This window comes from Lepidochelys kempii, chromosome 16 (assembly GCF_965140265.1).
Source record: "Lepidochelys kempii isolate rLepKem1 chromosome 16, rLepKem1.hap2, whole genome shotgun sequence".
In the NCBI taxonomy this organism is placed as follows: Eukaryota; Metazoa; Chordata; order Testudines; family Cheloniidae; genus Lepidochelys; species Lepidochelys kempii.
The window spans coordinates 21,317,076-21,332,902 of NC_133271.1; the positions used below are offsets into that span (position 1 = coordinate 21,317,076).

At 47.1% G+C, this 15,827-nt stretch overlaps 1 protein-coding gene across 3 annotated transcripts in view; it reads left to right on the forward strand.

The window, feature by feature from the left end:
• The first annotated feature begins 2,578 nt into the window (after positions 1–2,578).
• Positions 2,579–15,827, forward strand: part of RXRA (retinoid X receptor alpha) — a 224,501-nt gene continuing 211,252 nt past the window's right edge. For all 3 annotated transcript variants that reach the window (XM_073314208.1, XM_073314209.1, XM_073314210.1), the window contains exon 1: positions 2,579–2,859. In XM_073314208.1, the coding sequence (XP_073170309.1) occupies positions 2,832–2,859 (28 nt within the window). In that variant the 5' untranslated portion in view covers positions 2,579–2,831. The remainder of the gene's footprint in view (positions 2,860–15,827) is intronic.

Here is a 15,827-nt window from a genome sequence, read left to right on the forward strand (position 1 = left end):
GCTTGAATAGAGTTTTCAGTGGTGTCAACGAGCGCAGAATTTGGATATATTGATCTACACACGCACGCACATTTACCTCGCTCATTTCCGTGGCGAGCCTGAGGTTTGCTGCCCCTATAAATGAGTTCAGCCCTTTTTAGATTAGTGCATTCGGACACCATTGATTATAGCTGACTTCCGATTCGGAGATGTTGATCTCTGCCCTTGTCGTGTTGGGTGTCACACACGTGCATGTATTAAGTGTCTGACTTTCCCACAGCTGCACCATAGTTCGAAAGGCTGGACCTGCTCTCCTCTAACAATCCCACTCCCGTTTGTTACTATTTCCCCCCAGGAGTTAATATAACAAACTCCGCCATAAAAATTGACTGGGAGATTAAACTTGACACGCAAGGTCCCAGCCTGGGAGCAAATGATGTTACCAGTTATAAACGCACACACACACCAATCTGTTTGGACCTGCTTAAATTACAGGAGCAAAGGATAAAAAGGAGTGCACTGCTTTATTTTGTTTTTCCTTCTACAGCTCCCAATGAGTGCCAGGCTGCAGCCACTTGCGGCTGACAGAGAATGGTTCCCGCTGGCATTTTTCATTCCTCTTGTAATGTGTTGCTATCGCGAGCTATGAAAGGGACGGAGAGGGAGGCTGCATTCTGTTCACGGTCCCAGAGCTGGTCCACATAAGGATCCTGGGGATTAGCAGCAGTTTGCCCCTTTGGTGTGATCACAATCCTCCTGCCCTCTGGGTAGAAGGGAGGGTGAGTGCCTGTTCCCTGACAGGGATGTGCTAAAGAGGCTGCAGGAGGAGTTGTTAGCATAGTAAATTACCTTAGCCTTTCTCTATCCTTGTCTACAGGGGCTCAGATACCACAATGATGGGCACAAGATAGACAGACAGACAGACAGACATGCCATGGCAGCAGTCACCCTTGCATACATTTGCAACCTTTCCTCATTTTAGACTTAAAATTTCGTTCCATCCCCCAAAAAAGTCAAGACCTGATCCTCAAGGCCTCTCACACTCATAGTCCTTGTTCACATGAGTCTCCTTCAACAGGATCAGTCAGGTGAGAAGGGGTTGCCAGGTTGGGATCCCCTGGTGTTCTCCTACTTGCTCTTGTAAATGGTTTGTCTCTCAAATGTAGGGCCATTCACCTGAGTTCATACACCCTGGCCCTCAGTCCGATACCACTTCAGGTTACCTGTGCTATCATGCCACTCATTCCAGGCCCCCGTCCCCACAGCTCGAGAGCAACTCCAATCTATGGAACAAACCTACTTGTTATGCACATTGTGGTCGTCCAGAGTGCGGGTCGATATGATGCTTCCTATGCTTTACTCACAGTCGAGTTGTTCCAGTCCGTCAAGTTACTAATATATGTTCCTAACAGGCTGAGCGTCATTTATTAAAGCTGGAGACACCCCAACATATTGGATATGTAGCACAGACAGTTAAAACCAGAAGAAAGCCAAGGTGGGTTTGCACCGGAGAGGCTGGAGTGGGCATGTGAGCTCTCAGATAAGCTGCACACCTACCATTAGTTATTGACTTGTATCTCTGTTACAGGAAGTGAAATAGAGCATGTTTAAGTAGCAGGAGGGTCAGACTAGATGATCATGATGGTCCCTGTTCTGACCGTAAAGTCTATGAGACAACCTGAGTCAGAACTCACACTTGGCTCTTTCCAGAGGGGCAGGACCTTGTTCCTGTCTTCCTTAAGCCCGCACTTTGTGACTTGTGTCACAGACACAAAGGTGGTTTGTTATGTGCGCGTGCATGAATCTATGGTAGATCGACTGATCATTTGAACAACCGACAGACAGACGGACTAGCAGATCTAGCCTATTTACCCACCCACCAATTTTCTCTATAAGGCTGAGAGATTTGCAGAGCTGCCTCTGGAATACGAACACTCCAACCTCCCGTCAAAATCAATTCCGTAGGCAGCTTTGAAAATCTCAGCCCAAAGGGCCCCATCTTGCATCCTTTACTCTCAGAAGTAATCCCATTGGTGTAATTGGCTCTACTCAATCACCTTACTAGCTACTTACCTGTACAAACTCGAGTTTCAGGACTGGGTCCAGCCTTTCTAACCCAGACAAAAAGCCCCATAAAAGCACTGAAGGGAGTCACTCCAGCAAGGGCTTTATCTAGCAGCATTTACACAACAGAGCAGGTCCTTTATCCTCCTCCTCCTCAAATAAATGTACCTGTGAGCTGGCACTTTGCCAGCATTTGCCAGTAATAGTCTTCTTTAAATCCTGCAGCTTTGTTAAATTAACATTTGCACGCATAAGACCATTTACCATGGTTGTCCTTCTGATCCTAAAGCAGCCCCCTCTTAAAACCCCCGCCCCACCCTCAAGGAAACTAGTTGAGGACAGAAGCACACAGCCGCCAACCCTTAACATTGGTTGGTTGCAGCCTCCCAGCGGGCAGCGCCGTCGCTGCTACCAGGTTGGCCCTCCCGCTCCCCCTTGGCGGGGTCCCCTTTGCATTGCAGCTTCTGTAGTTGGAATAGAGAGACACAGAGACACAAGTACTTTAGTTACATTGTTGGGTGAGTTTGAAACAACTCCCCCTGCCTTGGGCTTACACACACTGTGACTGGATTTCCTACCCCCCCCCCCGCCCCCCGCTCCCGGGCCGTGTGCCTTCTGCCGCTGCTGACTGTTAAATCCATGCAAAGCTGCAGTCTTTGATTGTTTTTTTTGCCTCCCCCCCCCAGTTTTTTTTCCCCTCTCTTTTGCTTTGATTTCTGCGCGCGCGTGTGTGTGTTTTGCCTCCACCGATCTTCACAAATCGTTCTGGCATGAGTTAAACACCCGATATGGACACCAAACATTTCCTGCCACTGGGTGAGTTTGTTTCAAAGGATTCTTCTTGCCGTACGGCGCGATGTCTTGGGCTTGAAACGCTCCAGCTCGCTAGGGGTTTGGGGGGGCAAGCGGGGAAAGGAGAGACGGTCGGAGAAGTGGAGGGAGGAGATGTGTGTGTTTGTGTGTGTGTGTGTGTGGGGGGGGTGTCTGAGAAAAGTGGCTTAATGGCAGCGCTGATCGTTTGACCCGGGACACCCCCGTGCCCCCTTTTCCACAGGCGATTGCAGGCAGGCCGGCAGGCTGGAGAAAGCTTGTTTAATGCATGGGGACGGGAGGCATTTGGGGTGAACGCTGCCGCGTGGAGAGTTGTTGTCAGTTTCGCCCACTGCCCTCGGAAGCCTCGATCCTTGTTTGTTCGGTTTGTCCCGCTTTGCAAGGAACAGTTTTAGCCGATGAGTGTCTGGGGTTTTTGGTTTTTTCTCTCTCTCTCACTCTCCCTCCCCCTCTCCCCCCCCCCCAGCCTTTTTGGGGTAAGACAACGTGTCGAGTGAGCTTCATTGTGTTTTGCAGAGGGAAACCACAGATTAAACTACTGCTCAGGAAGGGGGGGGGGATTTGATTTTTTTTTTTTTTTGGTTTACAAAGCGAGGGGACCCTGGGTTGGAAATGTGGGTTGCGTCGTGTCCTGGGCGCTTAGCAGATGGCAGGGGGCTGGCATTGCGTTGAACCCGCGCTGGCGTGGGGCCGGGTGGGGGGGGCAGGAAGAGAGGGGAGATTGGACAAGTTGGAGACATTTTTAGGGAGCAAACTGCGCGCGCGAGGGAGAGAGATCCGCGTAGGAAAGTGACAGTCGCAAGCGCTATTTTCAAACGTGGGACCAGCTACGGCGCAGCCGGAGCGACAACAGCAATGACTCAAGTTTGCCTTCCAAGTGGCTCCTCAGACTCCGGCCACAGGTTTGGGGCACAGAAGCCAGCCCCTTCCGCGTTGTCCCTTTAAAAAGAAAACGCAGCTCTGGAGTGAAAGCAGGGTGTTCGGTGGGTGACATTTCGAGGGGCGTCCCCCACTCCAGACACTGGTTTGTTTTGTTTTGCACAACAGGGCTGTGGCTTTGCCTTGCCTTGAGCTAATGCTCTGTTTTATTTCTGGAGCAGTGTTTGACATGAAACCAGGCCTTTTTTCTTTTCTTTATTTACTACTTTGTTTGTTACATCCCCCCCCCTTTTTTTTTTTTTTTGTTTTTCCACCCCTCTCCTGTCCTTCCTCTGTAGGCATTTGCAGTGTGCCGTCTGGCAGAGATAAATTTAATCGCTGGGGTTAAAGGTGCCTGCCGGTTAAACATTGACAGGCAAGTGTGGACCCAAAAGATGTATTTCGGTGGCATCTACCTTCTTTTTCTAGAAAATATGGGCCACACCTGATGGTTCTTTGTTTTTGTTTTACTGTGTTTTCAGTGTATCTCCAGCTGGATTTTGCCAACGTTTCTGCAAGGGAGTCAAGTCTTGGCTTGTAAGAGTAAAAGCTTCCTCATGTCTCGATTTCAGAAAAGTGCCGTGGGTTTGCACTTATCCTATAGGTCAGCATTAAAAAAAATTATATCAAACTCATCTGGGAGAATAACTCTGAGCTACAGAAGCAGGGAAATTCACAGCTCAGATGGGGGGGGGTGGTGCAATTCTGCTCTCATTGAGCTCAATGGCAAAACTCCTGATGATGTATCAGTGGCCACAAGATCAGGCCCTAAATTTCATCTCACCTTTTTACCCCCAGATTGTATTCGTGGGGCACTCGGGCTGGTCACACACATGACACGAGCTACAGCACCTTAGCCCGATGCAGGACAGCGAGAGCAACTGTGCTGTCCTGAACTCTGAATTCTCTTGCCTTTGCTTGGTTCATATCCGCGCCTGGCCCCTTTTTTAAGGAGTCGCCGTTTTAATTAACGCAAGCCTCTTTTTGTACGGCGGAATCAACAACAACAAAAGCCGCCCCTTCCGTTCGCCCGTGCGACCGCTGGAGCAGCCTCAGCGCGCTGTGTCAGGTCCTCTGGACCTGATATGGTCCTAAAAGTCATTGGGGTGTTCTTGCCACATGCAATTGATTTTGATGGGAGATAAAAATGCCCCCGAAGTGCCCAAGTGGCTGTTTCAAGTGGAAAGATCTCTTTGCAGCTTGACACCCATAACATCTTTCATTTTCAATCCAACAGATTTATTTTTTTTATTACCGTTATTTTGGGGTGGCGCAACCCAAACCATTAAAAAAGCCCGTTCTGCCGAGTACTGTGATGCTCTCTCTCTCTGCCTTCCCCCAACACATGCCTTACTTTTATTTGCAGCCCTGCATGTTATTTACGCTTCACGTTGGGAGGCACCGAGGCACTCGCATGGAAGACAAAGGCAAAAACCTCCACTGACTTCCTAAATCGATACTTGTGTTTTTCTACGGTTTGCTGAGATATTTTGATGGCCGGGCGCTTTATGCCTTAAACAAAATGTAGTGTTATTAGAAATTTGATCTCGAGGGGGGAAAAACATGTGGGACCAGACTGATGACTTGTCTAAGGATTTTTACCCTGCTGCAAATGAAAAAAAGTTGATTTATAAACTCATTTATAAATGTTGGGGGCAGGGCCTGGTTCTCTGCTATGGAAATTTGCAACATACACTTCAGCCCATCAGGATCTGTCTAGTGAAGCATTCAGAGGAGATCAACAATGCCAGCTAAACCCATTAGCTTTCAGTAAAGGGGCAGGGAATAAAAGCAAACCGTGACTGTTTATTAAAAGATTTGTCCGCTTTCAGGAGCTGTTTGAAATGGGAGATCAATGTTAGTGACTTGCGGGTGTTAACAATTCCCAGGCTTTACCCAGGGGCGTTTTCCACCTGCCTTTGTAAAAGTTTGGTTTGTGTGTAGGGCACCAGGCTCAGACTGGGGAGATGAAGGTTCATGTTTGGTCCAGAGGGCAGACGCAGAGCTAAAAAGAGAGAGGAACCCCTCGGAATATCGGCCAAGTCCTTCCCAGTGAAATCAGAGTGTCTCATTGGGACCGGGGTCGTCTGCAGCTCTGTGGAGTCTGATTGGTAAGGAACAGGGAGAAGTGACCGGAGGCTGACTTTGTTGAACATAGGACTGTTTTAGAAATACTAGCGGGACAGTGGGGGAAGCTGGCGGTTGTAATCAGAGGGTGAATTACGGACAAAAAAGTTTGTGCAGTTCCTGTATTCCCTGCAAACCATAGGGATCTTAGTTGGAAGATCACAGAGAACACATATTGGTAAAGGGCCCAAATCAGGTTGTGGGTACTATGCAGTCCCACTGAAGACTCCTTGGGGTTCAATTTGGCCTAAAGAGGATCAGTAAGTAAAGATTTCTGGCCAAAAGTTCTGCCCCCAGTGGCACTCAGGTAACCCCACTGATGTCACCAGTGTAAATGAGGGCAGAGCTGGGCCCATTAAAGATTGTAATCTAATGTACCTATCTAAGTACCAGTGAATGCCATAAAGAAACGCCAGTTAGTGCACCGTGTGCCAGTACATCTTCTAACTTCCGTGGGGTTCTGAGAACGGTCCCTTGATGCCCTCCAGGTAGTACCAGGCCCTAACCTTCCCCTCCAAAGGTCTTTCAATGGCTAGTATCTCAGGACTCCTAATATCTTCTGATATCTCAGTATCTGCCTCCCTTCCCATGACTGCCTTACCAAGATGGCTCTGCTGCTCAGGGACACTGGAGTGGATTATTCTCTGGAGTGAAACTCTCAGATACCTCTTGGTACACATGGGCCTTCTTGGTAGCTGGCTACAGATTTCATCTAGGTATGAAATGGCCAGGGGCTTCCTACTTTTGGACTCACCCCTTTACATCAGCCATGCTGCACTAGCTCCCCAGAAGGAGAAAAACAAGAAGATATTATCGTGCATGCTCTCAGCACCGGCTGGTGGGACGAGATTACAGACATTCAGGCTGATGGTATGCTTTGGGTTAGTTTGGTTATGCTCTAGCACTCGGCTGGACTGGGACTTTATAAATACCAAGATAGACAGAGTTTGATAAGAGAAATACAGATGCAAAACTAATCTCTGTTTTTGTTTGCTTGGTCTATGTCTGAACGTTACAAACCAATAACTGTTGTGCCTGCTTCTATTTCATTGTTTCATGGATAGATGGGAAAAAAATCTATTGTGACTAGTCAGCTGTACCTGTTGTTGCGGAACAGGTGCATTTAGGACAATCACACTTGAGCATCAGGCTCTTGGAGGAAAGAAACAGTTAAATCTGAGGCTTTTGTTGAATCCAAGGTCAGTTTCCTGATCAGAGGTCGCAGAGTGGCTCAGTTTGTTTGGTTTCAATGTTCATAAAGTCCGTCTTCTCATCCCATCGGAGCTGTTCAGCCAGGGACAGTTGCAGCTGCTCAAGATGTGGCTTTAGTATTGGCTGTCCAAGAAACTACAATCAAAATAAGCAGAAGTGTCAGGCAGGATTACCAAAAAAGAAAAAAAAAAAAGGGCAGGGTTTTGTTTTGAAGGAAGGAATGTGGTAGAGAACAAAGTGCTGGGGAGCATAAGAAACTATCCAGATTGGGTAAAGGCCACCAAGCGTGTAAACTTCTGGACAGCCTATGCACCTTCATCTTGACTTGCTTATATCCGTGTTAAGTGGGGCCTGGTCACCATCCGAGACTGGTCATTGGGCAGAATTCTGTGGCGGATTTCGTTATGTGAACAAAAGGCGTCACAGAGGAGACAACGTCAGACTGATTCCTCCTGTTTGTGGCCCCAACTGTATCCTGATACACTGTTAATGAGCTGGAAGATGTGATGTAGCCTACAGCTGGGTGGAAAATGAGGGGGTGGAGGAGAAACCCCCAAAAGATTAAAAATTTCAAAGCTGTTTTCATTTTCAGGTTTGTGAAAAGGATGGATTTAGAACGTGATAATTTTTTTTTAAATGTTTTTTGTTTTCTTCTTTCTCTGGGGAAACTTTCCTCCTTTTGCCTATTTTGCTGCTGAAAAAAAAGGAGGGGAAAGAAAAAAGAGGGCAAAAGAGGAACCCTTTCCTCTGCAAAATGAAAAAAAGGTTTTTGTCAGAAAAAAATGGAGAAAAATGTAAAAAAATAATTGGCAGAATTTTCGATTTTGAGGAAAAGGCCAGTTTTTGACAGGATGTGTTTTTATTAAAAATATTTTTTTTCCTGGATCTTGGGACAATTGAGTCTTCATTGGGTGTGCTTGTAAATAAAAGGAAATCCTGTGACCTGGACAAATAAAGGTGCTTAGCATCTCCTTGAGGTGATGGAGCCCAGGATCAGGCCCTCAGGGGACTGAGATTTGCACAATAATTCTTCTGTTCAGCTATTTTATCTTTGACTCTAATATGGTGCCAGACCTCCCGACTTTACATATGCAAAATAAGTTGGAAAGGGGTTTTCGTGTTTATAAGACGCCTTGGTTGGATTCAGATCTCTGCTATACATGTGGAATCAATTCCCTGAGGGTCAGTGGAATCCACATTTCCCTGGGTATGAGAGAGAGCAGAATCTACCCTTCTCTTATTAGGGGCATTTTATTTTATTTAAAAGAAAGAGACACAGAGCGGAATCCACAGAATTTTAGTTATTCATTGCAAATATTATTGTTGGCATTTCCATCCTGTTCGCAGACCAAGGGAGAATCAAAACATCTTGCTGGAGAAATATACCACAACGTTGTCCCGCAACCTTTTGAATGCAAAGATAAATATTTTTTTGAGAAACGGGTTAAAAATAATCTGTGTCGAGGGCTGTGGTAGGGGGGCAGGTTCCTTGCAGCCGTGGTTCTGCCACCCGTCTGCATTTTTCATGGCACCGTTAACAAAAATAAAGAAACAAAGCTATGTTGGAGCTGATCTCCTTGCAGGAGCAGGGCAGGGCCTCTGGCTTGAGATGATGTCACGACCCCCCCGAGACCCGAGTTCACAGAAGTTCTGGAGTCATCCAGATGTCAGGTTACATTCTGGGGCAAAGAAAGCCCTGGAAGTCAAGAGTGATTCCTTACACCGAGAACGTGCAGGGTTTGGTTCAGGGATTGCCCTTCATTTACTAGGTTGAGAGGGGGGTGTGTTTTGGTAAAAACTAAGATAAGGAGAAAGCTCACTTGACCCCATGCTTGATGTCGGTCTGCTGGATACGCCAGTGGCCAACAACTTAGTGTAAGGCTGTGAAGTTCTTTCTGGGGAGCTTTTGTAGCTGGTCACTACGGCAGGGCAGCTCTGGTGTTTATCAGACAAATACACCTTCAGGTTCAAAGGCGTTTACCCATTTTTGGTACTGTTTGTTAGGGCTTGAACTTTTCTGATCCCCAGCTGCTCCGCTCCAAGCGCTGCCAATGCACCTTCCCCCCCCATGAGCTGTAGTACCCCAGAGAAGTCCAGTCTTGGTGCCTCCTGAATGCAGGCTTGCACCATGGTGCTGCTGCTGATCTGTGTGGTGACATCAAATTCTTTTTCCACCAGTGGCATGCACCAGGATTTGAACAGAGGGCCCCGCTGATGAAGGGGATTGTGCTAATCCCCAAACTCCACACACTTGCAGTCTAATATCCTAGCCACTAAACCACGCTGCCTCTTATAGAGAATGGATGTGCATGGCTCAGTACATTGAAAACGAGGCTGAGGGAAGTGGTGTATATTGTAGGGGACACTCCTTTGTGATTAGCTGACCTAGTAGGACTTTTACTATCCACTTCCATGGCCCTCAGCACCATTGTATGTGAGCGTCTCCTAGACATCTTCAGAGCACCTCTGGGAGGTGAGGAAGTATCGTTATCCCAATTCTAGAGCGGGGAAAACTGAGGCACGGAGCAATGAAGTAATTTGTCCAAGGTCTTACAGAGAGGTTGAGGCCAAACCAGGAATTAAACCCAGATCTCCTGCGTTGTTTAATGACAAGTCTATCCTTCCTTTCTGAAGTCTGAGATTTTATCAATGGATTTTCATCAATCGGATGAAGTGAGCTGCTCATGAAAGCTTATGCTCAAATAAATTGGTTAGTCTCTAAGGTGCCACAAGTCCTCCTTTTCTTTTTGCGAATACAGACTAACACGGCTGCTACTCTGAAACCTATCAATGGAAAGGCGCTCAGGAGAACTAAGCCATGTGTCAGTGCAGGATCCAAACCAGGGAGAGGGTTCCATAATGTTTCCTAAAAGACCCAGGTGGGCTTTAAACCTTCCCATAACTACAAAGTGATGAGGAAGCTGCCTGGGTGGTTTTATTTTAATTGTTTTTGTCAGTAGTTGCCATATTTTATTGCATTTAAAGACCAGATTGTGGGATAGCGCTGAACATTTGATATACACATACAAAAAGCAGCTTTCTGACATTTTCCTCTTTGAAGGTCTTTTATTTTTCCCCCCTCCTACTTCTCAAAGAAATGGAGATGGGGGAGGGAGGACAGAGTAGAAGAGACCAGAGGCTGCATCTCTCCAAAGGCTTCTCGATGCGAAGGAAGAGCAAAGCAGTTGAAGGGAGATCCACAAATAAGAATTTAAAAAACCCTACAAACTATCTCTCTTCTCCCTCGCGTGCCAGCAACTACAGCTGCTTGAAAATCTTCCAGTGGAACATTTTCCCATCAGAAAATGCTGCTTTGTTAAGATCAAAACTTTCTACTGGAATGTGTCTATTTTGACAAAGTTTTGTTTTGGGGGGAAAACCCGCCCAGAAAGGAAGCATTTTGATTTTTCATTTTGAAATTACTTTTTGTTTGAAAAATTATATTCCAAATGCTAATATAACATTTTTTTAAAAAAATCAGAACAAAATGCTTTACCGAAACTCAACATTTGGATTGATCCAAAATGAAATATTTCAGAAAATTTCGTTTCATGGGACATTTTTTAAAATGTTCTGAGTCGGAACTAAAACAAATGTTGAAATGTCGGCATTCCCTGGGGAATGGAAATTCTGGGTTTTGACTAGCTTTCCTGGCAACTGATCAACAGAAAGTGAAGTGGCATTAGAAAAGAAGATGGGGGCAGGTCCTGGATGTGCTGAGCCGACATTCTAGGGCAGGGGGGTTTTCCCTAAAATGTGTCAGTTGTTCGTGCTCTGGTTTGAACACGTTGCCAAGGGATTTTCTGGTCTTCTGGCCCGAACCCCCTCTTTTTATTGAAGTTGAGTTAAACAACCTTGGGCTTGCGGTTATGGAAGGCCTCTTGACTTGGGGTGTGATTCCAGTTCAGATAGGACTACTCACCAACTTAAAATGATTTATTAGTATCATCCCATTCTTTGTCTTACAATAGTGTCTACATTAGAGGCCCCAACTGAGATCAGGGCTGCATTGTGCAAGGGGCTGTATGTACGCATAGTGAGAGACAGTCCTTGCCCTGAAAAGCCTACAGCCTAAATATACACGAGATAGAAAAAAAGTCGGAGGGGAAACAGAGGCACAAAAAGGGGAAGTGTCTCCTCAAAGTCCCACAAAGCCACTCAATGGCGGAGCTGGGATTAGATCCCAGGGATGAGTTTCTGGTCCCGTTGAAGTAACTGGCAAAATTCCCGTTGACATCGAGAGGGCCAGGATTTCACCCCAGGTTTGTTAGCTCCCAATCTAGTGCACTAGATAAAGGCCCCACTGCCCCGCCACTTAAGTGCGTGCTTTAGTGCTGTGCTGGATTAGGGCCTATGCATCACCTTCTACTGCATATGTCCAACGTCATTCAGCTCCATTCATTTCTGCTGGTAAAGAGCTTTGAGAAACTGGGATGGGAGACTCTGGAGAGGGCTCCGTGTTCATGCTGGGCCCGATTCCCAGCACTTACACCAGTTTCACACGGGAGTGACTCCACTGACTTTGATAGAGTCACTCCTGATTTAGCACGGTAGTGAGCAAGAGGTGAACCAAGCGGAAGTGTTAAGTTTGGCAGAGTCCCTGTAACTTGGGTATGTGTGGGGACAGCCTGGCTTTTTGGATTCCCCAACAACAGCATCTGTGTTGAATACGCTCTGGTTAGGCCTGGCAACAGGGGTTATTTTTCTGGCCACCTCTGCTGGCACCTCAGGCAGGTTTTTGGAAACAGAGCAGGGTTCTTTCTGCTCCACCTCACTGTTGAGAGGAGAGTCTGGATCTGGAGACTGAGCTAAGCAGAATGAAATCAAGGGGTGAAATTCTCCCCTGTGCAGAGGAGTCAGAGCAAGATCTAGGCAGCACTTGCCCCCTCAAAACAGGGCAACATTTACACTGAGGTTCTAGATCCTTTCGTCCCTCCCCATGCCCAGTCAACATTGTGCTCACATTGGCCTTCATTTGGAGCTCATCTACAGTCGTGTAAACCCAGAGTAATCTCTCTGAAGTCAATGGAGATACATGTTGGTAAAACTGAAATCAGAATCAGGTGTATTTTTTGAATTGCGGAGAACGGTGAATAGATTTTGGTGTGTGGCCTGGCAGTGCTTCCAACTCTCAGGACTTTATCGTGAGTCTCATAATATTTGTTGTGTTTCCTACACACCCACTCTCTGAGGTCAGGTGATTGTGTGAGAATCTTGGCTTTCCTTTAAAAAATGAAGTAAGTTTCTATCCCATATGGCTGGGGAGAAACACTTGAAAACATGAATAGGAATGAAAACGAACAGCTCAAAAACCAGAAGGCAAAGGGGAAACAACCAACCACTGTATTATTTTATAAAATTCTCATGATCTTTAAGCCAATCTCATGATTTTGGGGGCCCTGATTCATGACCTTTAAATGCTTGGGGTTGGCCATCCTGAAACTAGCTATTGTTCCTGACGATTTTGCAAGGCTGCTGGGCAGTAAAATCTTGTTTTGGTTAGTTAATGGAGCAGGAAAGCCTCAGAAAATACAGGGGGAGAAGATAAGTGCAATTTACCAGGTGTCACCTTTTTTTTACGTAGTGACTTTTCTGATCTCAACCTCACTTTTTAACTTGAAGTGGAAGAAAATGTGGCATTGGAGACCTTTCTGGCTAATTACTTGCTCGCTGGGGCTGCCAGAAGGAACTGCCAGAATCAAGTTTGTCGGATGGATTTCCCATCACAGTTAGCGGTCAGGTTCCTTTATTGTTTGCATATTTGGGTCTCCTCTGAACCGTGCCCCTTTTCCTTGTATTGAATCGTGTGTGTGATTGCAGCTGAGCAGAGAGATAAAAGGTGCAGGACTGGTATTTGTGACCCATAAAATGGGAACGGGATTCCCATCTGGTTGTTACTTTTCATGTTGTCTTTCTCTTTGTGGAGCCTTGGCTTTCTATCAGCTTTTATAGACTTTCAAGAAAAAGAAAGAAACTGGGTGTGGGGAAGGATAGAAAAAGGGGGATGAGAACACGAACCCAAAGTCCCTAACGCATCCCCGCCCTTGGAGGTTTACAGCTCCGCTCAGCTTGCAGAGAGACCCCTTTGTATTCAGAGCTGCCAAGAATGTGAGGGATGGATGTCGTCTAGTTTCGACTCTGGGGCTCTCAGTATTAAGTCAGAAGCATCCTATTATAATTACATATTTGGCTGAAGGTTGGTGCCGGAAAGTTTTTCCGTGGACTGTTTCGATGCAATTTCGTCATGGGTGATGTGTGTCCCACCAACACATTCCAGAGTCAATGATACAATTGCAGAGGTCGGTGATAGGAGGGTGAGCCATGGGAAGGTGCTGGCATAAGGGAATAGATATATGTCCAGGTAAGATCTGAAACAGAGAGAAATTCGGCGGGGCTGCTTTGCATTGGCACAGGCTGCAAAGGAGAGGACTCACACACCAGGAGTGGTGACTGTGTGGCGGGAAAGAGAGCAGGCTGGCCTTAGGGGAGCGGAAAGTGTAGAAGGGGCTAGAAAGAAACCCGGCAAGTGAGAGGCAGGAGCAAAGCCATGGAGAGCGATGTGAACGAAGGCAGTTTGGGACTGGATCCTGAAGGGAACGGAGTCGCTTGGGAATGACCCTGAGGTAGCTGTACTTCTTTGTACACGGGAGAAGGCAGGCGGCAGCAGTCGCTCCACAGGAGAGCTGCCCGACTCGAGGCCGGAGGGGCCAGAGCCAAGGTGAGAGAGAGCTGGACGGGGCGGAGGAGTGTCCCAGGGATGGGGGCGCTTGATCTGCAAAAAACAGCCTCACCATTTCGTTCTCCCGACCCCACTCCCATCTCGAGGAGCAGCCGTGAGGTGAGGCTGATCCTTTCATTTGCCTTCGTTCGCTGGGGCATGTGCTGCTGCGCTTTTGAGAACCCAGCACTGGGAGCGCCCGAGGGCATCCCCCTGCCAGCCAGCCGAGCGGGTTGTGGGAGTGAAGGCTTCATCTGGGAGTGAAGGCTTCCCCTTGCCACAGAGGGGTGTGCTTAACGCAGAGCCTCACACCCCACCCAGAGCTGTATTTACCCCTTAATTCTTCTGCGTTTAAATGCGTGCATCGAGCCCGCTTGATCTCCTCTGGCCGTGCTTCAGGTTTCCAGTGAAAAGCGTTCTCCCTTTCTTCATCCCTACAGGCGTGTTTACTACAGGTGCCTTTCTTACTTCCCTCTGGTGCCAGCTGCTCTCCGGCCTTGCCCCTGCTCTTCTGTGCAGGCTCTGGCTCAAGGTGCCCATCTTCTGCGGGTCCCCATTACTCCTCTGCCCCAGATATTGTGCAGACGACCCACTTGGCAAACAGGCAGGGTGGGGCCATATCCCCTGGGTGCAAACAAGGGCAGAACTCCTCTCCTGCCCCGTTTTTATTAGACCCATGGCTTTCTTTCTTTGAACCAGGTAGCTGCAAGTGCTTCCTTCAAGCTGAGCTCCAGTCTTCCCTGATCTGCTGTGCATGGTTATCAGCCCCTTGGCTGTGTTCAGTAGTGACCACTCCTGAAGGTGAAGGAATGGTCCCTTAGAGATGCATGTTGGTGGCTGTAAGACTGGGGGCGGGGAGGCACAGGGGGAACGGTGAGGTAAAGACAGGGCTTCCGAAGAGATGCAGAGGACCCTGTGATCCAAACCACCCTGGTCCCAGTGAAACTTCAGCCACTTGAATAATCCTCTTGGAATCTGTACCTGAAATCCAGCCCTAGCATTTGACCTGCACTTACTCAAGTGTGACTTTCAATTGATCATGAAAATCCAGTGTGATTCACCAGGCTTTTGCCCTCCAGCCTGCAACATGCAAGTCTCTCCCTCTCCCTGTCCCCTTCCAAGTGTACCTAGCGTGAGAGAAGATTGCTCTCCCATGCACCCTCCGAATTCTTAAAGCAAGACGGAGCTCACTAGAGCTAATCTCCTTGCTCCCCCTGCACGATCCCTTTCAAATCATAAATGAAGATAGGTGGCTTGGAATTTTAAATTTCATTCCCCTGTTTTTTAAAGTTAGTGAAAAGAAAAGAAAAATGTTTGGGGGATAATAAAGGCGATGGTTATCTGTGGCTTTGTCTCAGCCCAGAACCCACCCGTGCACACGTGTGTGTGTGTGTGTGTGTGTGTCTCACAGACAGTGAAATTGCACCCTAGAGTTATAAAGCAATTGTCTAGCTCAGCTGCAGAAATGAGCATGAAATGGTGCAGAAAGCAACTAAATAAAATTGGGTAAGGCAGATGCATGAAAATAATGACATCTATATACTGGAGTCAGACACGCTCTCTCTCTCTCTCTCTCTCATACACACACAGAGACAGATAAACTTTTACAACAGAGCTGGCATTTATTTTTATAGAAACTCTTAAAAATGTAAATTTGTTTAGTTGGGTGGTTGTTTTTTGTTAACAGAAAATACATGTAGTGGGTGAGCGAGTCATTCCTATTTCGACCCCCCTTTCCGATTTCCATTCTTGTTTTCCCTTTTTTGTTTTCAGAGCTGGATTTTTATGCTCAGTCAAACATTCAAATGATAACCTTTGCAACTTCATTTCCCTTTTGCTGTGGCTGCACTGCAGACTCGGGGATCGCTGGAAGCGGGTGCTGGTTAGTAGTGGTGCGCCAGGTCCAATGGAAATTAGGTTTCAAGTTGCTGTCATTGCTTGCTCTCTCTTCTCCTGGTCCAGATCCACAGCTGGTGTA